The 27,398-nt window shown below is 39.8% G+C and overlaps 1 protein-coding gene across 3 annotated transcripts in view; it reads right to left on the bottom strand.

Annotated features, from left to right (window-relative positions):
• Positions 1–27,398, bottom strand: part of SCN10A (sodium voltage-gated channel alpha subunit 10) — a 91,228-nt gene that overhangs the window by 58,731 nt on the left and 5,099 nt on the right. For all 3 annotated transcript variants that reach the window (XM_034992269.1, XM_034992261.1, XM_034992254.1), the window contains exons 4-9: positions 8,131–8,259; positions 7,471–7,562; positions 5,330–5,521; positions 4,839–4,905; positions 1,039–1,180; positions 701–898 (exon numbers count right to left, since the gene is read on the bottom strand). In XM_034992269.1, coding sequence (XP_034848160.1) covers positions 701–898; positions 1,039–1,180; positions 4,839–4,905; positions 5,330–5,521; positions 7,471–7,562; positions 8,131–8,259 — 820 coding nt within the window. The remainder of the gene's footprint in view (positions 1–700; positions 899–1,038; positions 1,181–4,838; positions 4,906–5,329; positions 5,522–7,470; positions 7,563–8,130; positions 8,260–27,398) is intronic.

The following is a 27,398-nucleotide window of genomic DNA, read 5'->3' on the forward strand; positions in this document are numbered from 1 at the left end:
CAGCTGCAGCCAACAATATGTGATTGAGCTTAACATGAATGTGTCCCTTACACATGTGGTGTCACAGAGATGAGGGCATCTAAAACAGAGGAGGTCAGGATTAGAACCTGGGTGGTAGTGGGATTGAGGCATGGCAGGAAGAGCCACCTCTGGGTTATCCCTTTCATTCACACCTTGTAGTATGCCCTGCTGATGCCCTCACCAAATCCATTTTACCAGGTCAGTATACTCATCTTCAGCTGCTTGAGTGTAAGCTGCTAATTGATCGCAGCCACAGTATTTTGTAGAATATTTCCTTTGACTGTACATTTGGCTGGGGCGGGTATGGGGGTATAAAAGGCCAGCCCTCTTGTCTCAAGGTACAGCTAACTTTGTGGTACAAGGCATGCCCCAGAGCTCCCCATGGGATCAGGCTGAAGGTCATCTCTAGCTGAGGCCACCTTCTTGTTTAATTCTCCTCCTGTCCCATCCTACTTCCTGCTTTCTCCTTTTCCTGAGAGCACCCCTCAATAAATCAGTGGCACAAGATCTTCGTTGGGTTCTTTTTAAAGAAAACCTGACCTAAGATGGTCTTTAAGGTACAATGAATCTTCTTACAGTTCCCTAGAATGACAATCTTAATCTAAGTGGTTCATCCAGATCTCTGCCCAATAATGTGCAGCCTGCAACAGACTTCACAAAGCATCCACCCCTCACAGACCTCTTGCTCCTTCCGGAGCATCTCAAGGGCCTCTTGGAACTTCTTCTCCTTGGCTTCAATTTCATCAATTGTTGCCTGGTTCTGCTCCTCATATGCCATGGTGACCACAGCCAAGATCAAGTTGACCAGGTAGAAAGACCCCAAGAAGATGACAAGCACGAAAAAGACCATATACATTTTCCCAGAAGCCCTCAGGGTCTGCAGATTCAAGAGAAAGGAGATCTGTATCGAAAGTTTATGGGCCTCTGATGTTGCCAGGCTCCTCCAGGAAAAACGTAGGCATGCATCTGACTCCCCAGCTTCCAAACAAGTCTGTAGGGGGACATGCAGATCAATACCTGCTGGTAGAGGCGTTCCCAGGAATCCTGTGTCATGAGGCGGAACAGTGACAGGAAAGCCCAAGCAAAGGAATCAAAGCTGGTGTAGTTAAAATCTGGGTTGTCAGATGTTTTAAGACAGATATAACCTTGAGGGCAGTGGCTGCAGCAAGAATAGAGAAGGTCATCAATGGCATAGCCCCCCTGCTTCTTGGGGGCAATGCAGCCCAGGGCTATAGGAAGACCATAGGGTTTGAAGTCAAAGATTGGAGCTCAAGGCCTGGCCTCCCTCTTGTTAGCTGGATGACCTTGATCTCTCTAAGGCTCAGTTCCTTTTGCCCATTTATTTTTTATTTTATTTTTCTAAAGATTTTATTTATTTATTTGAGAGAAAGAGTGAGAGAGAGAGCATGAGAGGGGGGAGGGTCAGAGGGAGAAGCAGGCTCCCCACTGAGCAGGGAGCCCTACAAGGGGCTCAATCCTGGGACTCTGAGATCATGAACTGAGCAGAAGGCAGATGCTTAACTGACTGAGCCACCCAGGCGTCCCCCTCTTGCCCATTTAAATGGGGATGATAATACTTTCACTTCAGAGTTTCATGCAGAGGGGAGTGGCCTGGGAAGGCCAGCTGACTGCCCAGACATGATCCCATAAGGTGGCAAACTCTCTGCAGGTTCACACCAGGGGAGGGAGAATCAGTATCAATAATTCAGACTTAAAACCTGAGCCATTTGGCATCATCTGCCAACCTGTCCATCAAAGGAGGACTCACATTAGTCAAGTTCACTCACCAATTATATATAACAATGAAAACAACACTTTCCACTTACTGGGCACTTACTGTGTGCCTCTTTCTCTCTCCTAAGTGCTTTACAAATGCTATAAATTAATCATCTGAACCATCCTTTCTTACAGATGTGGAAGCTGAGGTTCAGAGAAAAGAAGACAGTTGCTAAAGCCACACAGATGCCAATGTATTCATTCAAAAGGAGAAATATAACTGTCAAGTAGCCTATGAAGACTGACTTATGAAGGAAAGCCAAATTGAAGACGACCACATGGTGAGTATTGGGGTGGGCAGTGCTGGACTGACTCTTCACTCTCTCATGATAAGGGAGTAAGTTGATGTCAAGAAGTATCTCTAACCTAAAGGCATGTGAGGTGTTTGCACATACCTCAAGGGCATGGCTTTGCTGAGAAAACAGTAATACCTGGTTTGTAGTTTGGGATGCTACCACTCCAGCATGCCTCCACTAACACCAATCTCTGGGGCTGTCCTTATTCTAGACATCCATGTAAACACACAATCCTGGGACCCATACAATTGATTAGGGTCCCAGCAACTTGACTATAATTAATACCAATTCTATCTTCAATCTTGATTGGAGATTTGTGAGTTCCTAGACTCTCTAGACCCACATTTAAAGACAGACAGTTTTTTGATTTGCTCTCCAAAGGAGCTAGTCAACCCATTACCTGTAGGTTTGCTAGTTAACTCCAAGGGTAACCTTATTTCCATGTCTTCCATTAAACTCCACTACAGGTGCTACACATCAATAATGAACTGCTCTGAGAATTAAATGAGACCATACTAGAAAGCTTTTTGCATGGTGCCTTCAGCATAGTAAATATTATATGTAAATTGTAAATTAAAATTCCTGCTATTTTTAACCTGGAGAGACCAAAAGAATGGACTAGAAGAATACATTTGAAAGAATGCTGGAAATCATTAAGTGTTTCCTAGTGCTTGTGAGACCCCGGACTTTCCTCCCACAGTGCCACTGGTCAGTGAGGGCCTTAGCTCAGGGCTCTGGCTTCTCTGTGGCCCAGTACAGGACCCAGTTTCCATCTTCATGGTATGTCCTTCAGGGCTCACTCTGCCCTTCACCCTGAGCTGGCCTCCCTTGCCAACCCAGCCTTATACACTTATTTCCTGGCCAGGACCTGCACAGCAGGATGTCTGGCCTATTTTGGAGCTGGGTTGTGGGGCCATGAGTGGACCCCATAACTTTACCACAGATAGCGCTTAGGCTACCCTGGAGCTATTGCCATGAGAAATGCCATTATCCAGATAGGAAAAAAGACACTGAGGAGGCCTTTGGCTTAGATTTAAGTCAAAGGCAAACTGACATCAGAACAGCCCTATCTCTGAACCAAAGAACTAAATGCCAAGTGCATTTGTGAAGAAAGAGGCCAAGGACCCTATGTTGATCAAATTCTCAGCTCTATCTGAGATTGTTTGTCTAGTGAGCTGATTAAGGCAAAGCTCCATTTAGGTCCCACCCAGCTCCACTTGGGCAATCTGGGGATGTTAGCCATTCAGGGAGTGGGGTCCTATGGGCTTCGGGCTCCAGACCCCCAACATGGAGATGGGAAAGATAAGCCTTGCTGATATGTTGCCTGAACTTTCTGCTCATGCTTGCTCCAGTGGTCAAAGCAGCAGGCAAGCTTGAGGGGAAATCTACCCCTTTGCTTTGTTTCACATTTTGTTCTGCCACCTGGAATGGCCTCCATCCAAACGATCTCTTGTTTAACCAAACTGGAGACATCCTGCCTGTCCTTCAGTGCTCACCGCAACCACCACCTCCAGGAAACCTTCCCTGACCTCCTGCACTGCCTCCCACCATCACCTCACTGTGTCCCTTCAGCCCATGGAACCTCTAGCACAGCACTGCTTCTTCACAGGGTAGCATCTTTATGTATATGCATCAGAGCTCACAAATTGGCAGCTTGCAGGCTGAATTTGGCTTGCAGAAATATTTTGTTTGGCCCACAATATGTAGACATTTTTTGGAATTGGTAGCCAATGTTTGTAGTTGGGAGATTTCACATAAAAATATGAATTCTTGTCTTTCTTTTTTTAAAAGTTAGACGAGCTGGAAGCAGTGGACCCACATTTCCATGTGGCAACCAAAAGCTGGGCTGAGCAGTGGCTGGCCCTTTTAAATGGGGCACAAACTGTCATCACCTAGTTCCCACCCAGCCTAATCCTCTCATTTGTTATGTATCTAGCCTCTGTAAGAATTTGAAATGGAAAAGGCTGATGCACCTGTTTCTTCCTCTGTCATGTGTGGATAACAAAACCCATGTGATGGAGTTGTGATGATTAAATGTAGAACATTTGACACAAAACATATTTATATTAGTTCCTTCCTGGGGTAGATTGTTTGCCAAAATGGCCACAACTATTCTCCTACCTGTATCCATACCCCTTTGCCATAAAATTGCCATAGCTCCTCCAGTCAAGAGGTAAAGGTTATCTCTCCATCCCTTGGATTTGCACTGGCCTGTGACTTGCTTTGTTCAATAGAATGCAGAAGTGACATTGTGCCAGTTCTGAACCTAGGTCTCAAGAGACCTTGTACACTTCCACTCTTTCTCTTGGAACCTTCTCTCTGCCCTTGAGAACAAGACCAGGCTAGCCTGCTGGGAGATGAGACCACATGGAACAGAAAAACTGCCCCAGCTGAGACTGTCCTAGATCAGCTGGCCCCTGCTAATCTGTCCATTGTTTGCAGATGTATGAATAAGCTCAGGCAATGCCAGAACACCAGGCTGATCTCAGTTCAACATGCTAATGTGCAGAATCTTGAGCTAAATAAATGGCTAGTGTTGTAAGTCACAAAATCTTGGGGCTGTTTGTTACATAGCAAAAGCTAACTCCTACACTCCCTCCCTATGAGCCTGGGATGGCAAAAGACATGACTTATTAATTTCTACATCACCTTGGGGTCTGCAAACCAGTCTCTATCCAGAAAATGATAATGACAAAGAGAAAGGACTGCTGGGCATCGGTGCTTTGTCATGGGTTGAGCACTCACCCTGCATCAGATCCATTGCCACACAGTAAGGGATCTGAAGTACCTGGCTTATTATAGTAGAAATCTGCAGGAGAAAGGAAGAAATGAAAGCCATGAATATAGTTCTGAACCCTCTAGCTCAAGTCTTATGTGGTGGAGGCAACACCTCCTAAGTCTTCTGCCTGAGCAAGATGTGTTCCCTTGGCTATGTGCTCTCAGTAGGCATGCTGAGACATTTGGAAGGGGGAATGTCCCATCTGGGAAGAGAAAAGTTGATCAGTGACTTTAGCTCTGAGCCTCCCCCAGCAGAATGATTTGCTCCTAGATTTATAGCTTATTTTCTTGTAAAAGGGACATTGGACAACAGAAAATGGGGACCCAAAAGTAAAACATAGCTCAGGAGAAGCATTTCAGTAGGAAAGAGGAATCAAAATATATTTCTATATAGGTATGCAGGGGCTTCACACCCTTGCCAACCAGACCTTTGTCCCTATGGCAGAAGTTCCACTCTTGTTTTCCATAAGAGGAGTAATTGCCCGTTTCGTTGAGAGTTGCACAATTCTTGACACATTTGTTCTTGAGATTGCCCTTGAAGAGCTGTAGACCCACCAGGGCAAAGACACTCAAGCAGAAGACAGTGAGGATGGTCACATCTGCCAGTTTCCTCACCGAGTGGATCAGAGCTCCCACAATGACCTTCAGTCCTGTGGGAAGATGACAACAACACTCCCACATGGATGAGATACCACACAGAGCACACTTGCATGCCTGGCATGCCTGCATCTTAACCATCCTATCCTTTCATTACATATAGGTGTGAGGTACTTTACAAACTTTAGGCAGTTCCAAGCATAATTCCCCATTTAAATAACCCTGAGATGGAGACAGAGATTATTGTTCCTTGCAAGAATGTGACAACATACCCAGATGATGTATTTCTTATCATTGTAAGGCTAATAATGATTCAGTCCTGGGAGGCAGCTTGAGGATGGAAACACATGGAACCTCAGTGTGTGTGTTGAGAGAGAAAGAGAGAGAGATGCAAGGGAGATAGAATGAGACAGAGAAAGAGAGACAGAAACACAAAGACACAGAGAGACAAACACAATAATAGAATGAGACCATGAGAGCATTAGGACAAGCACAGCTGGCAGTAAAGTTGGGGTCTCTGCTTGTTTAAGGAGGGAGGATTTATAACTGTGGAGAATAATATCAGCTTCTTTCAGAGAGCAGATTCACAGTAGCAGAAAGAGCTCTGAACAGGGAAGCAGTCTGAGACTGATCCTTTTCTTGTCATTTTGGTTAACAAATAACCTATTGTGCACTAGCTCTGTTGGTTCTTGGGCTGGGAGCTGAGCAGGGAGCTAAGGCAAGGGCATGTGGTGGGGTTGTTTAACAACTGAGGGGGAATGCCATTGCATTATTGAGCAGGTAGGCACACATAGGAGCAACTCCTAATTGAAGCCTAGGGTGGGGATAGGATGGGGTGGAATGTGAGGAAGTTCGGAGAGACCAGGGAGTCTCCTTGAGAAGGACAAACCTTTGCAGAGTCCTGAGGAATGAGTATGAGTTGAATGAAGAGAGAAAGGACTCTCTTAGTAGAGAAGCAGCATGGCCAAAGCCTGGGAGATGAGCAAAGGCAAGGACTATTTGTAGAACCTCAGGTAGATTCTAGAACATGATACAAGGCAGGTAGAGAGGGAGTCTGGACTGGACAGGTCTTATAAACAAGACTCAGAGTCTTCCTGGCTAAGACTAGGTGAGAGAGATACCAGGTGGCAGCACTGACTACTTCTCGCTATGGCTCTCTTCATGAGGAAGCTTGCCCAGTGGAAGTTGGCAAAGACTTTCTAATCCTTCACTGCAGAGCCAGACATGGAATGGTAGAAAGGACTTCCCCCATGGCTTGAGTGTTTCTGTTTTCCAGATGAAAGCATGGATTCTCAGGGGTAAGGGAAAGGAGATAATCCATCAGGTCACAAGGTGGAAGTTGTCTCAATGGTTTGCCTGGTATCTGGCCTCACCATCTTTTCCATCAACCCAGTGAGGGGTAAGGTGTATCCCTGAGATACTGGTGACAACAGAAGTCTTGAAGGCTCGATAAGATAAGCTGTGGTGGAACACTTTTGTTTCTGAATTCTCTGTAATCAAGAATTGCCCAATTCTTTTCTCCTCTGTGGGTCCAAAGACAAGAGTGAGGCTCAAGCTTTCAGGTATATGGAAATGGCAAAGACACTCACAAGGGCCTAGGACTGCCTACACTCTTCCTCCTTATATTCAAGTTTATACCTTTAGTTTAGGGTATAAATGAGAACCTCCAACTGGAGGTTTGCCTGAACCCCACAACAAGAACATAAAATGAGGACATGACCTTCTTGTCATTTATTGATGATGATGTCATGAGGTATTATGCACAGAGCATTGGCCTAGGAATTGGGACACTAGATCTCCAGGTGACACTTTGCCTCATTAGTGGTGAGGACTTGGGATTGTGTTTTCTACTGTCTGGGCCTGAGTTTCTTTGTCTTTTAAATGGGGACAACAGTTTATGCCCTGGAGCTTTATAGGACTCTTACAAAAATCAAAGTAGGACATTAGGCTGTGTAAACCAGCATATGCTCTATGAAAACATGTAATGGTTAAAGCAGCTCACCTGGGATCACAGAAACTGTCTTTAAAGCTCTAAGAACTCTGAATGTCCGCAGGCCTGAGATTCCTCGGAGATCTGTCGTTTCACCAATGTATCTGTAGGACCAGAAGTTGGTCAGTATCTCTGCAAGGAAATGGTCCTGGGAATGTATGCAGCATAAACGAGGACAATTTTGGGTAACAAGAGCCTAAGAAGGACCCAGAATAGACACAAAATCTAGTGGCACTTCCACCTATAGACTGACACTCTGATTTAATTATTGCAATAGCTTTTAAAATGGCCCCTTTGAGAAGATGCATTATGATCCTGAGGGCTCTGTGCACTACATGTATATGGGTATTCAAGCATGTGGGCTTGGCCAACAAGTCTCCTCAAACACTGGTTCCTCAGGCAAAGACCTTCAGGTCAAGTAGGTGCAAGACTAAGCCTTGTCTGCTCACTTTGACAGGCCATTTATTAGCTCAGAGTTGAGGTCTCTGACTTCTACCTGAAGGTATGAGACTAATCCTAAAGTGACCATCAACGTAACACTTAGAAGCAAGGAAACCCCAGGCCATGCACTTTCATATAAGGAAGCTGGATAGAGATGAGGAAACATCCCCAGAGCGTGAGCCACCCAGGAGCCCCATGCAGACATATACATCAGCATGGAGAAATACTCACGCCAGGGTAATGACACTAAAATCCAGCCAGTTCCAAGGATCTCGCAGGTAAGCAAACTCATTTAGACAAAATCCTCTTGCCAGTATCTTTATCAAGGCTTCAAAGGTGTAAATGACAGTGAAGACATACCTGAGAAGGAAGGGGGAAAAGAGTATTAACTGTGCCATAGAGAGAGTTCAGAGGGGAGCTACTAGGATGGCTCCATAGGGAAATGTGTAAAGATCATCAGCAAGGTGGGGAAAAGGAAGAAGTTAAGGTAAGGAGGCAAGACCGGGGAACTCAGAGAAGTCACACAGATGGAGATGGATGTGTGCAGCTGAGAAAGTTGGCAGCATCTTTGGCTTGAAAACGTGGGCAGAGGGCAATGGTAGGTATAGAACCACCAGAAGGTTCAGAACAAGGATGCTCCTGTTTGCTGAGGTGCCCAGGGGGAAGCTGAAAGCTCCTCTCCCAACCTGCTGTTGGCTGACATGTGGAAGAGGTGGAGGCCCTGCTTTGTCCCTCCTCTCCAAACTTCTCTACTTCCAACTGTCTTTTCTTCGCCCACCATCCTTGGTCTGCAAGTGTTTTTGGACTCAGGAATCCCAGTCTAAGAGCCATATAAGGCAGGAAACAACTAGGTGTCATTTAAGAAAAAAAATCTAAACATTTTCTCTGGAGGATGGGTCTTGCCAGAGGAAGTCATCTCAAATAGTCCTTTGAGTCTGCTGGGCACTTTGTGGCTTTGGAGGTGAAGAGATGGATCTAGAGCTGAGGTTGAGAGTAAGGTAGTGTTTCTCAGGTGTTCACAATCCCTCAGTCACCTATGGCAGGAGTTTTCAAACTCTAGCAAGCATCTGAACCACCTGGAGGCCTTGTTCAAACATAGATTTCTGGGTTCTACCCCCAGGGTTTCTTATTTAGTAAATCAAGCATAGGGCCTAAGAGTGTGCATTTCTAACACATTCCCCAGCTGATGTTAATGCTGCTAGCCAGAGGGAACTACCCTTCCAGAACCAAAGGGATTCAGATGCACACATAATTTTGGGTACAGTCAATTTTTTAAATTATAAAATCATAAACATAAACACTGGTATTAAAAATGGAAAGAGTTGATTACATATGGCAGATTGAACATATGTATTTACCTCTATCCTTTCTGAAATCCTTCTTAAATGTTAGTAGAAGGATTTTTCCTTTTATTTTTTTAAAGCAAAAACCCAGTAAGAGGGAGATAATGGAGAACACAACAACAGCATTTTGGAAACTAGGAAGCAGATGGATGGGTAGTAACTGACAGAGCAGACCCAAGAAAGCTAAAACCTGAGCTGGGAAATGGGGAGTGCCCAGAAGCAAGCCAACCCACATTGCAGGACTGCTTAGGACGTAGAGACACTAAATACTTCTGAAAGTGGGGTTTTGGGAGAGGTTGTCAGGTGGAGCTGGATACTGCTTGAAAGTCTTTACAAGAAACAGCTATTCACTGAGGAATCCATTCAGTGAAGAACTGCCTCCTCTGCTCTGGAAATAGATTGGATGTTCATTCTTTCAAGAGTTGAACAAGAGGGAGAGAGAGTTACATGCTGAAACAAGAGTATAAAGGACACTTTATACACTGAAAGGCAGGCAACTCTCCCACCACCTACTCCCTTCTGCCTTTCAGTTAGTTTCTAGAAGCCTGACAGTCAGGTTAATAGCCCAAGAAGATGCTGTATTTTTAATGTGAACCACTAGGCAATGAGCATCAGGAATTGGAAGCATGCTTCTAACACCAAAGACTAAAGCAACCAAACAGGAAAGAAAGAAAAGCAAGAGACAATGCAGGGAGCAGAAGAAAAGTTAGGAAAAAATTATCATGAATATTTTTAGAGAATTAAGAGATGAGAAGATATGGGATACATAGAACAAGAACAGAAGGCTGTAAAGACTATTCAAGGAACAAAACAGAACTTTTGAAGAGAAAAATGTGATAGCAAAAGTAAAACATTAATAGAAGAGCTGAAAAAAAAAAAAGGTGAAGAAATCTTACAGGAAGTGGGACCAAAAAAATGATGAGAGGTAGTTTATAAGCATGAACATTAGAGAGTCAGACCAGCAGGTACAGTGTCTGACCAATAGGAGATCTAGAAATAGACAGAGAGACTAGAGAAAATTATCAAAGAAATAATTCAAGAAAATTTCTGCAAACCGAAGGATCTAAGAATTCAGTTAGAAATACCCAGAAGTGTTCAGGAAAATGAATGAATGTCAAGGCATAACATCACCAAATTTCATAACATTGTACACAGACAGAAGACCCTAACTATTTTTGAGGGAGTGAAAATCACAGGTTACAACCAGAGGATTAAGAATCAAAATATCATCAGGTTTCTCAATGGCAACCTTGGACAGTATCAGACAATGGAACAAATACCTTCAAAATTTTGAGGAAAATAATTTATAATATAGAATTTCTTCCCCAGATAAACTGTTATATTGAGGGCAAAATAAAGACAATTACAGATATACCAAGTTTCAGAAAATGTACTTTCCATCTAACCTTCTGAGAAAGTTACCATAGGATGCTCCACCCAATTAAGAATGTAACCAACAAAGAGGAAGATCTGGGGATGCAGGGGAGAGACAAATGGAATCCAAAAGAAAACGGAGAAGGGAAAATCTCCAGAAAAGAGCCGTACATCATGCTTTAAGAACACCTAAGCCATATTGAGTCAGGAGATGGAGGACTCCAGGAGTGATTTCGCCAAGAAAAATGGAACCTGATGGATAGCCTGATATGTTTGACTAAATTGAAGCAATGAATAAACTCTGGAGAAGAGTTGGGAACACATTAGGGTAAAGACATAGAAAACAGAGCAAATGAAGCAATGAAATCTTTATTAACTCCAGAGAAAGCAAAAAGGAGCATGTACTCAAAGGACATTGCATGGCACAGCTCTGATGCCATTTGCTTGGCAATACTATTACATAATCATGTCTGTAGTCAGATGACATACATATCATCTGATTACCTAACCCAAAATGATAGTATAACTACAACATGAAGATAAGTGTGAGTGGAATTGTGTGTGGGTATGTGCACCTAATTCTTTTTTTTCCATAACAGAAAGCCAATAGATAATATCTAAAGTGGAAGAATAAAATATATAGTACAAGTATCTTATCAGAGAGAAGGGAGTATCAGAATAAAGAGGTAAAAAAGCTGAGAGCACTTGCCTCTGGAATTACAGGATTAAGGGTGAGGAGATGAGCAGCATGAAATTGTTGTTTTTGTTAGGATTTTTGTAGAACTCTGCGACCTTTTAAATCATAAACCTGTATATCTTATATAAAAGTAAAAATCACATTAAAAAGAGAATAGCAGTAATGTCTTTTCATATCTGCGAGAGGGAAATAGTGTTTGAAATTATTCACGAAGAAATCTATATCTGGCTGGATGGCTGCTTGAGCTGTCAGCTTTCATATCTTGTTGGTTCCCCCCCCAACTCTTTATGTTTTCTAAATTAGAAAATCTTAACTCAGAATTATAGGTTGTTGGGAAGCTTTGACGGATATTTCTGGCTTTTCAGATCAAGTGCAGATCCAGAAATTATGGAGAGAGTTCTAAAGACTATTTTCAGTGTTTTACCAGAGGACGTGAGCAGAGGCGTTAGCACCACCCGAAGCAGGAGGGTTGAAGGTCTCAACTCAGGGGACAGTAGCTGACAGTCACATCCTCTTTCTGGTGGCATTTGGCTCACAAAGTATTTTTTCATGTTCTGTTGCAATGTTTGGATGCGATTTTTAATATGCAAAGGACACTCCTGATGGAGGAAGAAAATCACTGGGTATTGAGAAAAAGTCAAACTCTCAGCCATCGAGCCATTTGCCCCACTGTTTAGTTTTAAGAAATCCTGGTGTCTAATCATGAAAAAATTCTGATGTTTAGGCCCCGAAGTCAAAGATCCATACTCTTCAAAATCCTGAATGTATCACTGAGACCCACCATGTGTATTAGCAGAGATGGTAATTTTAGAATATTTTATTACTTATTTTAAAACACTATAAGCCTTTTCTGTTTGCCAGTCACAGCAATTCAGTGTGGGAAAGCAGCATCTTATACTCACTTTCATCTCAGCCCTGTAGGCTGAGGAGACTCATACTAAGTGGCCACAGTCAGTTTGTATTCACAATTTCCACTGTGTCCCTCAAAGGCAATTCAGGGTCTGAAGGCATGCTATGGACCCCCATTGTTTTCCACGAATGAGGAATGTAGTACATTTGGAAGGAGCATCTTTCATTTGTATTGTGATGCCTTTCCTTGCTGACCACATGGCCAGAGCTTCTTCAATACCAATTCAACATATCTTTTCTTTTTTTCCCAAAAGTGGTGAAATATACATAATATAAAATTTACTGCTGTCACCACTTTTTAAAAAAGATTCTATTTATTTATTTGACACAGAGAGAGATTGCGAGAGCAGGAACACAAGCAGGGGGAGCAGGAGAGGGAGAAGCATGCTCCCTGCTGAGCAAGGAGCCCGATGTGGGGCTCGATCCCAGGACCCTGGGACCATGACCTGAGCCGAACGCAGACGCTTAGTGACGGAGCCACCCAGGCACCCCTGCTGTCACTATTTTAGGTATGCAATTCGGTGGCATTAAGTGTATTCACAGTGTTGTGCAACCACGACCACTATCCATCTCCAGAACTTCTTTATTATCCCAAACAGAAACTCTGTACTAATCAAACAACCCCCCAGTCCTCCCCTACTCCCTGGCAACCTCAATTCTACTTTCTGTCTCCATATAGTCCTATTCTAGGTACCTCATATAAGTGGAATCAGACAAGTCATACAATTTGTCCTTTTGTATCCAGCTAATTTTACTCAGCATAATGTTTTAAGGTCCATCCATGTTGTAGTGTGTGTCAGAATCTCATTCATTTTTAATGCTGAAAAATATTCTATCGTCCATACAATAGATCTATCACATTTTGTTATCCTTTCAGCTGTTGACGGACATTTGGATTGTTTCCACCTTTTGGTTCTTGTGAATAATGCTGCTATGAACCTTGGTGCACAAGCTAACATGCATTTTTAAGTTTACAAGTTAATCTTTAATTAATTAAACCAGAAATCTCTTCTTTTAAAATTAGCTTCATGATAAATAAGACAAAAAGTCATTGAGCACTTCTCTCTCACATATATGGTGAATGTATACTGAAAACTGATACATCATAGTTTTATTAAACTGTAAAGTAAAATGTCTGCTTGTTTACATACATAACAGTCATTGATTTTAAAAGCCAGTCACATTATAAGAAATCTAGTAGTTCCGATAAAGCAATTCCATCAATTGTTTCCTGCTTTCTTTCCACCTACAATATTTGTCATTGATTTGGAAGCTGGTTTCATGTCTTACCAGCAAGGGTATAGCTGTAGTTGTTTTTGCTGCAAGGAGGAATGAGGACACTATAGTTTTCATGTCTTTTCAACCTTTAAGATCAAGTTTTGATAATTTGTACTAGAAAGCCTAATTTTGTTTTTGTACTAGAAATAATCAACTGGTTTAAAAGTGAGGCTGATAAGCTTTATTGGAAAATAATATGGAAGTTTTGGTAGGTGTATATTATTATTTGATGAAAATGTTATTAGCAGATAATAAACTGGGTGCTAGGACAAAAGGCTCATTAATCCAATAACATTCAATGATCCATTTTCATTGTCATGCTGCCTGTTTTCTTGTTTATTTTTTATCTGTCTTTGTGAGATTATCCACATCCATTGTCCACTTGTCTCATGACTTGTCTCAGATTCAAGCTTTGTATTTATGACAGAGTCGATTTATTATTTTTATTTGTGACCTTATTTCATACTGTGAGGTTTACTTTTCTATTTTCATCACCATTGTTGTATTTCTGCAAACCACTTTTGAAATGATTCATTTTTTTGAACTGTGATATTATGCAATTCAACAGTAACAGTGATAAATCCAAGTTTAACAAATGTAAACAGGAACTGTCGGGTGACAATAAAGCACATTAGTTAGGATAAACTATGTAAGATTAACTTCATGTTAACCAGTATGAACTGTCAGTCCATGAAACACATACATTGCTTTTAAGAACACAATAGCCAAACTGTGGAAAGAGCCAAGATGTCCATCGACAGATGAATGGATAAAGAAGATGTGGTATATATACACAGTGGAATATTATGCAGCCATCAAAAGGAATGAGATCTTGCCATTTGCAACGACGTGGATGGAACTGGAGGGTATTATGTTGAGCGAAATAAGTCAAAAAGAGAAAGACATGTATCATATGACCTCACTGATATGAGGAATTCTTAATCACAGGAAACAAACTGAGGGTTGCTGGAGTGGGGGGTAGGGTGGGAGGGATGGGGTGACTGGGTGATAGACACTGGGGAGGGTATGTGCTCTGGTAAGCACTGTGAATTGTGCAAGACTGTTGAATCTCAGATCTCTACCTCTGAAACAAATAATGCAATATATGTTAAGAGAAAAAAAAAGAAGAAGAAGAAGGTAGCAGGAGGGGAAGAATGAAGCAGGGGAAATCGGAGGGGTAGATGAACCATGAAAGACGATGGACTCTGAAAAACAAACTGAGGGTTCTAGAGGGGAGGGGGTGGGAGGATGGGTTAGCCTGGTAATGGGTATTGAGGAGGGCACATTCTGCATGGAGCACTGGGTGTTATGCACAAACAATGAATCATGGAACACTACATCTAAAAATAATGATGTAATGTATGGGGATTAACATAAGAATAAAAAAAAGAACATAAAAAATCAGAAATTCTATGAAAATTATGATCAATCTTACATTTCAGATTTTTAAACTATCTATGCATGAAAGGGTTGCGTTGCTTTTCCTTCTGTATCTGTCAAATGATATAGAGGCTACTGAGAGACTAGGGACCAATGGAGATCCTTGGACAACTTACTGAGAAACATTGTAGGAGAGGGAGCTACCTGAATTGCTATGCAAAACAGAGAAGAATTTGGAGTTCTGGGGACAATACAGAAGGAAGACAGTGAGGCAGAGAGGTGGAAAAGCAACCCAAAGGGACAATTTATGAGAGAAGATTATAAATCAGCCTCATTTACCAAGACAGATCAAATGAAATACTGGCAAGTTGAATCCAGCAATGATCAAGCTGGAACTATTAAAACTAGACTGGAAAATTTATTAATGTAACCTACTATATTAACAGATGAAAGACCACATGATAATCTTAATGAAATAGAAATATTGATAAAAACCAATATCTATTCATAATAAAACTCTTAACAAACCAAGAGTGGAAAGAAATTTCCATAACTTGATAAAGGCTAATTATGAGACTCCTTTAGTCATCATGATAATAGTGAAAATTAGAAGCATACTCTTTAAAATCAAGGGCAAAAGAAATATGCTTGCTGTTGCAGCTTCAGTTCAGCAATGTGCTGAATGTCTAGCCAGTTCAACAAGATAAGAAAAACAAACAAGTCATATGAGATGCATAAAGAAAGAAACAAGTTCATCATTATTTGCAGATGATATAATTGTTTAAATAGAAAACTAAGCGAATCTATAGAAAAATGTTGAACTTGTTCAGTTCAGCAAGGTTGCTGGGTGCAAAACCAGTATGTAGACATTAGTAACACTAACATATTTTAGCAATAAAAATAAATATTCAAAAGGATAACCAAAATTATCATGTACCTAGGGATAAGAAATGTAAGAACTTTATGTAAGACAATATTACAGAAGAATATAAAAGAAGGCCTGTATAAATCGGGAGATATCCCATGCTGATGTGAGGGAAAGCTTGATATCATAAATGTGGCAATTCTTCCAGTCATAATAAATAAATTCAGTAGATTTACAATCAAAGTTTCAACAGATTTATAAGTGAAAAGCTTGAAAATGTGACGCTTAATTTGATATAGAAAAGTAAAGGGAAGGACTAATAATTTTCAAGAGGGCAAATAAGGATGGGTGTTCTAATCAACAGGTCAAACTTTATTATCAAACATTTAGACCAGTGTGGTGTTGACTGATGGAATAACAAATCAATGACCAGGAGAAACAGACCTGCTATGCACAAGAATCTGGTGCATGACAGAGGTAGTAGAAGGAATCATTCAGGGAAAGATGATCCATTAAAAATGGTGGGATAATCCATACAGAAAAATATCAGAGCCTATCTCAAGCCATGTGCATACACACTAAAGTCTAGAGGGGGATGGAATATCTAAATGTAGAAAGAAACTAAGACTTTTAGAAGAAAATACAGAAAACCTTTATGGAATATTATACAGCAGTAAAAAAATGAATGAAATAAGTCTACATGTATCTACTTAGACCCATCTCAAAAACACAATATTGATTTTTAAAAAGCATCAGCTAGAGCGTGCATACAATATGATGTCATTCATATATATTTGAAAAGACACAAAACAGTACTTTTTTTTAAAAGATTTTATTTATTTTTTGACAGAGAGAGAGACAGCGAGAGAGGGAACACAAGCAGGGGAAGTGGGAGAGGGAGAAGCAGGTTCCCCGCTGAGCAGGGAGCCAGGCGTGGGGCTCGATCCCAGGACCCTGGGATCATGACCTGAGCCGAAGGCAGACGCTTAATGACTGAGCCAGCCCGGTGTCCCTCAAAACATTACTTTATGCATGCAGCGCCAGGTACCCCTTCCCCTGTTCGCCACAGGTTCCATTTCATTTCATGTGTTCTTCTCCAGGTGAGAAAATATTTATTTTTCCCTGCAACCTTTAAGATCAAATGTTTCTCCAGATTCTCAGTATGGCTAGTGATGGGTGTCCTAGGGCCATGAAAGGGCCGCTTCAGTGATTCTCTGTGAGCTCAGGGGATGGGGATGGTGGGATATCCCCCTGCATTTTTCATCTCCAGCTGGGGCCCAATCTGATACATTCTTCCCCTCTTTGGCTGCAGTGAATCTCTCATTTCTTTCAGAGCCCAAGAAGGGATTTAAAAATGAAATATGTATATGAAATCTTCCCACAAGCAGACAGAGAGGCAGGTAGCAGTGCAAAGCTAATGTTTCAGGGAGCGATCATGGCTGGGAGGGGAGATAAGGGATAGGAACTGCTTGTGTCCAAAACACTGTATCAAGAACGTGGTGATAGGACCGGCTTCTGATTCCTCGCTGGCTGTGATCTCATTTCTACTCAAGAATACGTAGCATGATCTTTGTAATCCCAGACTGTGCCAGGGACATTTACTCCTTTCCTCTGGGCTCCCAGCAACATAGTAAACAACCAATGGCTGTTATCAGTTTGCCTTTCAAAAATAAAATCTGGAATCTGATCATTTTTTTAAATTTTATTATGTTATGTTAGTCACCATATATCATTAGTTTTTGATGTAGTGTTCCACGATCCATTGTTTTCATATAACATCCAGTGCTCCATGCAGTACGTGCCCTCCTTAATACCCATCACCAGGCTAACCCATCCCCCCACGCCCCTCCTCTCTAAAACCCTGAGTTTGTTTCTCAGAGTCCATAGTCTCTCATGGTTCGTCTCCCCCTTCGATTCCCCCCCCTTCATTTTTTCCCTTCCTTCTCCTAATGTCCTCCATGCTATTCCTTATGTTCCACAAATAAGTGAAACCATATGATAATTGACTTTCTCTGCTTGACTTATTTCACTTAGCATAATCCCCTCCAGTCCCATCCATGTTGATGTAAAAGTTGGATGTTCATCCTTTCTGGTGGCTGAGTAATATTCCATTGTATATATGGAATATTCCATTGTATATATGGACCACATCTTTATCCATTCATCTGTTGAAGGGTATCTTGGCTCTTTCCACAGTGTGGCTATTGCAGACATTGCTGCTATGAACACTGGGGTGTATATGGCCCTTCTTTTCACTACTTTTGTGTCTTTGGGGTAAATACCCAGGAGTGCAATTGCTGGGTCATAGGGTAGCTCTATTTTTAAATTTTTGAGGCACCTCCACACTGTTTTCCAAAGTGGCTTACCAACTTGCATTCCCACCAATGGTGTAAGAGGGTTCCCCTTTCTCCACAACCTCTCCAACATTTGTTGTTTCTTGCCCTGTCCATTTTTGCCATTCTAACTGGTGTAAGGTGGTATCTCAGTTGTGGTTTTGATTTGGATTTCCCTGATGTCTAATGATGATGAACATTATTTCATGTGTCTGTTAGCCATTTGTATGTCTTCTTCAGGAAAGTGTCTTTTCATATCTTCTGCCCATTTTTTGACTTGATTATTTGTTTTTTGGGTGTTGAGTTTGAGTTTTTTATAGATCTTGGATAGCAGCCCTTTATCTGCAGTGTCATTTGCAAATATCTTCTCCCACTCTGTGGGTTGCCTCTTTGTTTTGTTGACTATTTCCTTTGCTGTGCAGAAGCTTTTTATCTTGATGAAGTCCCAAAAGTTCATTTTTGCTTTTGTTTCACTAGCTTTTGGAGATGTATCTTTTTTTTTTTAATTTTTTTCCCTTTTTTTTATTCTTATGTTAATCCCCATACATTACATCATTAGTTTTAGATGAAGTGTTCCATGATTCACTGTTTGTGCATAACACCCAGTGCTCCATGCAGAATGTGCCCTCCTCAATACCCACCACCAGGCTAACCCATCCTCCCACCCCCCTCCCCTCTAGAACCCTCAGTTGTTTTTCAGAGTCCATCGTGGAGATGTATCTTGAAAGAAGTTGCTGTGGGCGATGTCAAAGAGGTTACTGACTATGTTCTCCTCTAGGATTTTGATGGATTCCTGTCTCACATTGAGCTCTTTCATCCATTTTGAGTTTATCTTTGTGAATGGTGTTAGAGAATGGTCGAGTTTCATTCTTCTGCATGTGGCTGTCCAATTTTCCCAGCACCATTTATTGAAGATACTGTCTTTTTTCCATTGCATGTTTTTTCCTGCTTTGTCAAAGATTATTTGACCATAGAGTTGAGGGTCCATATCTGGGTTCTCTATTCTGTTCCATTGGTCTATATATGCCATCCCGGCATATATAACATAATAAACATAATTTAACATAATAAAATTAAAATGAGGGCATTGATGCCTTCAATGCCATCCTGATCAAAATTCCAATGACATTTTTCAAAGTGCTGGAACAAACAATCCTAAAATTTGTATGGAATCAGAAAAGACCCCGAATTGCCAAGGAAATGTTGAAAAAGAAAAACAAAGCTGGGGGCATCATGTTGCTCGATTTCAAGCTATATTACAAAGCTGTGATTACCAAGAATCTGATCATTTTAATGGGGCCAAAGATGCTGAACATCATCCAGTACCTACCACATACATTTCTAGAAATGAGACCAGATAGGTAGATTTTTTATATTTTATATTATTTTCAAAGTGTGTTTATAAAGCAAGTTTTGTCAACAATTCAGTTCATACAAAATCTGAGGAAGAATGAATTTAGTAATAGTGGGAATGGAAATTGGCACAGCTTTGGAAAACAATTTGGTAATATTTCAAAAATTAACCCAGCAACTCCACTTCTGAGAATTCATCTCTCACAGGTACCCATGTTATGTGTGCAAAGATGTGTGTGTAAGGAAGGATACTCACTGAAGAATCATGATTGCAGAATATGAGGATTATGTTGTTTAGGGCCAACAGAAATGCCTATCAATAGGATAATAGTTAAATAAATTTTGCTTCATCCATATAAGTGAAACCTATTCAATTTCTACAGAACATCAGGTGCTAGGATTTTCATTAGGATTTCAGTGAATCTATAGATTAATTTGGGCAGCACTGGCATATTAACAGCTGGTGAGTTGTCTAATCCCTGAACACAAGATACTACTAAATTTATTTGATACTTTAAAATTTCTCTCAGTTGTGTTTTGTTATCTTTCAGTATAAAAGTCTTGCACATATATTTTCTAACAGCTTTTGGATTCATTATTTCTACTGTTTTTCTATTTCTTTTTTTAAAAGATTTTATTTATTTATTTTAGAGAGAAATAGAGAGCACAAGCAAGGGGAGGGGTAGAGGAAGAGGTTGAGAGAGAATCTCAAGCCTACTCTGCACTGAGCAGGGAGGCCAAGCTGGGGCTTGATCCCAAGATCCTGAGATCATGACCTGAGCTGAAATCAAGAATCAGATGCTTAACTGACTGAGCCACCCAGTGCCCCTGTTTTTCTATTTCTTAACGTGTTGTTTTTCTTTGAAATTGTTAATTCTTCCCATTTTCCTTTCATTATTGTTCTTTTTCTAGTTTTATATTAGGTGCTTAAATAATTATTTTCATTTTGTACTGAAATAAATATTCTGTTTCAATGCAGATTATTATTTTTATTATTAATTATTCAGATTGTCCCCTGAACACATCTTTAACTGTATTCTATAGGTTCTGATTAAAGTGCTTTTTAAATTTTTTCTTCTCTAGAAATTCTATAATTTTAATTTGTAGTATTTTTTTTATCTAAGAGTTGAAAGGTTTTTAACATTACCAAATGGAAAGGGCTTTTTTTCCCTCTAATTTTGTTTTTACTTTATCACTGTGTGATCAGAGAATGTTTCCTGTATTACTTTTACTTTTTGGAGCTGATTGAGGTTTTGTTGTGATTTAATATTTGGTCAGTTTGTATGGAGGTATATTCTCTATTTTTAGGGAATACAGTTTGATATAGGTGAATCAGATGTGTCTATTAATTACTCAGGTCATCTATATCTTTACATACCTTTTTATACACTTGATCTGTCATGAGCTGAAAGAAATTAATTACACTTTCCAATCCCTGTAATGTTTTTATTTACCCTTATACTCATAATTTTTCAATTTATGAACATATTTTATGCCATATTATTTATTGCAAAGATATACGTTACTGTTTTGGATTATTTAGCATTACAAAGTGTCATTTTTATCCTGTTTAATGACTTTGGGCCTAAATACCACCTTCTTTGATATTTACATCTGACTTCCTGCTCTCTTTCTGTGTGCCTTGGCTTATATCTTTGCCCATTCTTTAATTTTGACCTTTCCGTATATTTTGTTCAACATAAAGATGGATATTGCTTTGTTATATATGAATATGTGTGAATTTCTGAAAACAGATGAGTCCAATGCATTTATATTTATTAACATGACAGAGTTGCTTGATCTTTGTTTATATAACTTTAAGTTATGCATTTAATAGTTTTAAAAAATATTTCATTGTCTGGTATGTTTTATTTGCTTTGTGTGTGTGTGATTCTAAATTTAGAACAGTTTTTATTTTAATTTTATTTAAATTCATAATTATAACTAAACTGTGTAATGTATTGCCCTTAGTGTGCTATCTCTTTACATTCCATTTGGTAATTTTCTTTTCGCTTCTGTTTTATGCATCATCTGATTGTACTTAGTTGTATCTTTTCCGTGTTAACCTTTGTACTGTTAAATATAATTATTTTCCTTTCCTTGATTTATCTACTTTAAAGAATACTCTTTAACTCCTTGCTATTATAGAAGCAGCAGTAAGTGAGCATACTCTGCTCCCACGTTCTTTCCTCTTTCCTTTTATTGCTATTTGTATCATGTCCACATTTTCAGGGCCTCTGAGGTTTTAGGGGTAAGATGCCTTGATCATCATTTTTATCTCTCTCTGCAGGCACCCTGGTTAACAAGCCCCGATGTGCTGAGTCATTTACCAGGCCTCCGCCCACTTTTGGCCTTCCGAGATTGTTATGACATCTTTGTCCTCTGCGCTTTTCTTTCTCCTTCTCTTTGTTCTTATATATTTATACCGTTCTTTTCCCATGCTGTCATTTTATTGGCGTTCTGAGAGGGTTGGGGTAAAACATATGCATGCTATCTTCCATATTTAACCAGAATCCCCAAATAACTCTTACTTTTGAGAGAAAATGCTTTGCATTAAAAGTTCAAAATAAGGATAGAGATTTTACATGTTATATGATCTCAGCCTATATATAGTTAAGAAAACTGCAGACCCAAAATGATGCCACTTAGACTGAGTTCCCAAACGGGGGCTTAAAACCCAATCTATTGGCAGTTTCAGCCTCCTCTGGAAATGTGGCCTTGACTGGTCAGTCAGGAAATTGTTCTTTCCATTGACATCAAAGAGTTGGTCACTTGGGTCCTCTCCATCCCCCAAAGAAAGATGAGGTAATCTGCATGAGAAGACACCTTGCTTTTTCCCCTAGCAAACTGACCCCTCTGGAAGAACCCTTTTCCTTTGCTCATAACTTTCTTGCCCCCACCCTCCTACCTATAAAAACCCTCCATTTTGTACAACTCCTCTCAATGCCTCTCTACTTGCTAGATGGGCTGCTGCCTGGTGCATGAATCATTTGATTAAGCCAATTAAATCTTCTAATTTATATATATAGATAGATGTATATATCTATTTATATACATAGAAAGAGTGAGAGAGAGAGATTGAGAGAGAGAAAGACTAAGAGAGGGAGAGAGGACAATAAGCTAAATTACCAAAAGTGATTTCTTTACCTGGGTACTCTCTTCTGATTTATATTTTTCAGTAGTCTGCATTTTATGCAATGGCCATTTTTTTTAATTATTTTTTTTTAAGATTTTATTTATTTGACAGAGAGAGACACAGCGAGAGAGGGAACACAAGCAGGGGGAGTGGGAGAGGGAGAAGCAGGCTTCCTGCCGAGCAGGGAGCCCGATGCGGGGCTCGATACCAGGACCCTGAGATCATGACCTGAGCTGAAGGCAGACGCTTAACGACTGAGCCACCCAGGCACCCCCCAAAATCATTTTGTTTTTAAGCTATCTATTATGATATGCAATGTGCATAATAGAAATACACGTGAAACATAAATTCACTGTAAAACGAACACTTGTATATTAGCTCAGTCTACCATAACAATGTACCATAGACTGAGTGGTTAAAGCACAGAAATTGACTTCTCACAGTTCCAGAGGCTGGAAATTGGAGATGAGGGTGCTTCCTGGCCAGGCTCTGGTGAGAGCCCTCTTCTTGGCTTGCTAAGGATTGATTTCTTGCTGTGTCCTCACATGGCAGAGAGAGAGAGTTCTGGACTCTGTTCCTCTTCTTACAAGGACACCAGTTCTACTGGATCACGGCTCTGCCCTTATGACTTCATTGAACCATAGTGCCATCCTTAAAGGCCAGTACAGTCACGTGGGTTAGACCTTCCACATGTGGATTTGGGGGGACATAATCCAGTCCATAGTGGCCATGTGACAGCCACTCATGTCACTAAATGGAACATTATAAGCACCCCACAAACCCCTTCCCAATTATGTCCTCTTTCCTCTGCCCTAGAGGTTTTATTTATATTTTTTTACCTCCTAAGTAAGCATCTCTAAACAAAATAATTAAGTTCTGCTTGTTTTTGAATTTTGCATAAATGGAATCATACTTACACAATCTTTTGTGTCTGGCTTTTTTCATCCTTGTTTTGTAGAACTATAGTTTATTCATTTTCATTGCTGTACATTATTCCATTTTAAGAATGTAAGAGAGATATTTAATGTATTTAAAAATCTTTGGACATTTGGTTGTTTCCAATTGGGGCCTTCTACGGGCAGTGTTCATAAACTTTCTCATAGCTATATCCTGGTGCCCACACATATTTCTGTTGAGTGTATGTATGTAAAAGTATAATTAAGAATCACAGTATAGGGCGCCTGGGTGGCTCAGTCGTTAAGCATCTGCCTTGGGCTCAGGTCATGATCCCAGGGTCCTGGGATCGAGTCCCACATCGGGCTCCCTGCTCGGCGGGAAGCCTGCTTCTCCCTCTCCCACTCCCCCTGCTTGTGTTCCTGCTCTCGCTATCTCTCTCTCTGTCAAATAAATAAATAAAAAATCTTAAAAAAAAAAAAAGAATCACAGTATACGTGTGTCTTCACCTGTATTTGATGATATCCACTGATCTCCAAAGAGGTTGTACAAATTTACATTCCCACCAGCAGTATATGAGTTTCTGTTACTCCATATCTTTCTTAATACTTGGTATTGTCACAATTTAAAAATTTCCTCATCTGATGCATATATAATAATCTCTCAGTGTAATTTTAATTCACATTTCCTTGATTAAGAAAAAGATTAAGAATATTTTTATGTTTATGAGAGACGATGGACTCTGAAAAACAAACTGAGGGTTCTAGAGGGGAGGCAGGTGGGAGGAACCATGAGAGACGATGGACTCTGAAGAATATTTTTATGTTTATTGACCATTTGAGTTTCTGCTTTTGTGAAATATCTATACAAATTTTTTGCTCATTTCAAAATTAGTTGCTCTGATGTGTTTCTAATTGATTTGTAGGGGCTCACTCTTCTGGATATAAACACTTTTTAGGTATATGTGTTGCAAATATCTCCTACTCAGTAGACTTGCTTTTTCACTCTTACAAAGTTGTCTTCTGATGAACAGAAATACTTAATTTTAGTATGCTAAAATGTATCAGTTTTTTCCTCTATGGTTATTGCTTCTTGTGCCACATGTAATAAATCTCTCCCTAAACTGAAGTAATGCAGAAATTCTTTTTTTCCCCCTAAAATCTTTATGTTTTTGTCTTTCACAAAGAAATTTAGATGTTAATCTACCTAGAATTGATTCTTGTATGTGGCATAAAGTTTGATGTTCAAAGTAATTTTTCTTTTTTTTTTTAATTTAAAGCCAATTTAGTTAACATAGAGTATATTATTAGTTTCAGGGGTAGAATTTAGTGATTCATCAGACATTTCTCCAAAGAAGACATACAAATGGCTAATAGATACATGAAAAAATGCTCAACATCACTTGGCATCAGGGAAATACAAATCAAAATCACAATTAGATACTGCCTCATGCTGGTCAGAATGGCTAAAATTAACAACTCAGGAAACAACAGATGTTGGTGAGGATGTAGAGAAAGGAGGAGCCCTCTTACACTGTTGGTGGGAATGCAAACTGGTGCAGCCACTCTGGAACACAGTATGGAGGTTCCTCAAGAAGTTAAAAATAGACCTACCCTATGACCCAGCAATTGCACTACTAGGTATTTATCCAAAGGATACAAAAATACTGATTCGAAGGGACACCTGCACCCCAATGTCCACAATAGCCAAACTATGGAAAGAGCCCAGATATCCATTGATGGATGAATGGATAAAGAAGATGTGGTATATATTTACATACACACAGACACACAGACACACACACACACACAGTGGAATATTACTCAGCCATCAAATAGAATGAAATCTTGCCATTTGCAGCAACGTGGATGGAACTAGAGGGTATTATACTAAGCGAAATAAGTCAGTCAGAGAAAGACAAATACCATCTGATTTCACTCATATGTGGAATTTAAGAAACAAAACAGATGAACATAGGGGAAGGGAAGGAAAAATAAGATGAAATTTGAGAGGGAGGCAAACCATTAGAGACGCTGAACTCTAGGAAACAAACTGAGGGTTGCTGGAGGGGAGCTGGGTGATGGGCATTAAGGAGGACAATTGTTGTGATGAGCAAAGTAATTATTCTATTGAGATTCCTAATTCTTCAGCATCATTTATTGAGAACTGCCCTTTCCCCGCTGATCCACAGTGCCACCTTCAGCACAAATTCAATGTCTGTATGTGTACTGGCCTGTTGATGAGCCAACTATTCTGTCCCGCTAGTCTGACTAATCACCCCAGTCGCACACAGTTTCAATGATTAGAGCTTTACAGTACATCCTAACATCCTGTAGGGCCAGTTCTCTTCTTCCACCTTGTTTTTCTTCCTCAAAAGTGTCTCGGCTATAATTTGCTCTTTGCATTTTTATATAAATCTTAGAGTCAGTTTGTTGAGTAATGAAAAAAACCCCCAAAAAACAAAAAACAAGCCTATTGGGATTTTGATTGAGCTCATATTAAATTTATTAATCATTTTGGGGAGCTTACAATATTGTGACTTCAGATCCAGGAATATAATACATCTCTCCATTTATTGGGTTTTCTGTAATACTACTCAATATTTTTCTAAATTTTCTTTGTAGAGATCTTACTCATACTTTGATAATCCTGTTTCTAGATACTTGATATTTTAAAATGCCAGTGTAACTGGTATTTTTAAAAACCATGCTATTTTATCTTTGTTGCTAGTATATAGATATGCAATTAATTTAGGTATATTGACTTGTACCCAGCTACCTTTCTATTCTGTCTTGTTAACTTTAATAGTTTATCTCTAGATTATATTGGCTGTTGTATCACACAGTTGTATTATCTGTAAATCACGTCATCTTTGCTATTTTTCTTATTCTTATACTTTTTTTTTTCTTTTCCTTGCCCTACTATGCTGGCTGGGCTCTCCTTTACAAAGTTAAATAGAACTGATGAAACAGGCATCTTTCCTTTTTTTCTTTTTGTTTCTGATCTCAAAGGGAAAGTTGGTCATGTTTCACAATTTAGCATGATGTTTGCTACCTCCTTCAAAGTAATTACCATTTATCAGAGTGCAACAATTCCCTTCTATTCCTGTTTTTCTAGGTGTTTCTAATCACAAGCAGATATCAAACTTTATCAAACTATGTGTCAGCATCAGTTAAGGTGACCACATGATTATTCTTCTTTAATCTATTAATAGAAATACAACTTACAATGGACCCTTGAACAACTCAGAGGTTAAAGGCACCGACCCCTCCCATACAATAAAAACCTACCTATAAGTTTTGACTCCCCCAAAACTTAACTATTACCAGCCTACTGTTGATAGGAAGCCTTTTTGATAACATCAACAGTCAATTAGCACATATTTTGTATGTTATATGTATTATATACTGTCTTCTTAGAGTAAAATAAGCTAGACAAAAGAAAATGTTATTAAAATCCTAAGGAAGAGAAAATACATTTACAGTACTGTAGTGTATTTATTTTTTTAAAAATCCATGTAAAAGTGAACCCACATAGTTCAAACCTATGTTGCTCCAGGGTCAACTATATTTTCTGTTGTGGCATGTATTAATGTTATGATCAGCAAAAAAATGTTTTTTAAATTTAAAAGGTAGAAAAAGAGAAAATTCTACAGAGTTCCTATTCTTGAGGCAAAGGTATATCAGTCTTGCTCTGAGCTGGGGGCACCTCTCCTGGATGTGTTGGTGCAGTGTTTTTGTGAAGTCCCCATGTTCCAAAACTACAGAGGTTCCATCTGCTAACCCAGGAAAACAGAATTCTCTTGGGAATATTAAGGTCACTTTGAAGTATATGAGCCATGATAACATAAAGAGCTTTATTCATGGATAATTTTCTGAATATGCTCCAGAACCATTTGTTCTTAGTTCTGTTTCAGGTTTGCTCCTGCCTCTCAGAG

The sequence above is a fragment of the Mirounga leonina genome, unplaced genomic scaffold (genome assembly GCF_011800145.1).
Source record: "Mirounga leonina isolate KUSES-001 unplaced genomic scaffold, KU_Mleo_1.0 Mir_115, whole genome shotgun sequence".
Classification (NCBI taxonomy): Eukaryota; Metazoa; Chordata; class Mammalia; order Carnivora; family Phocidae; genus Mirounga; species Mirounga leonina.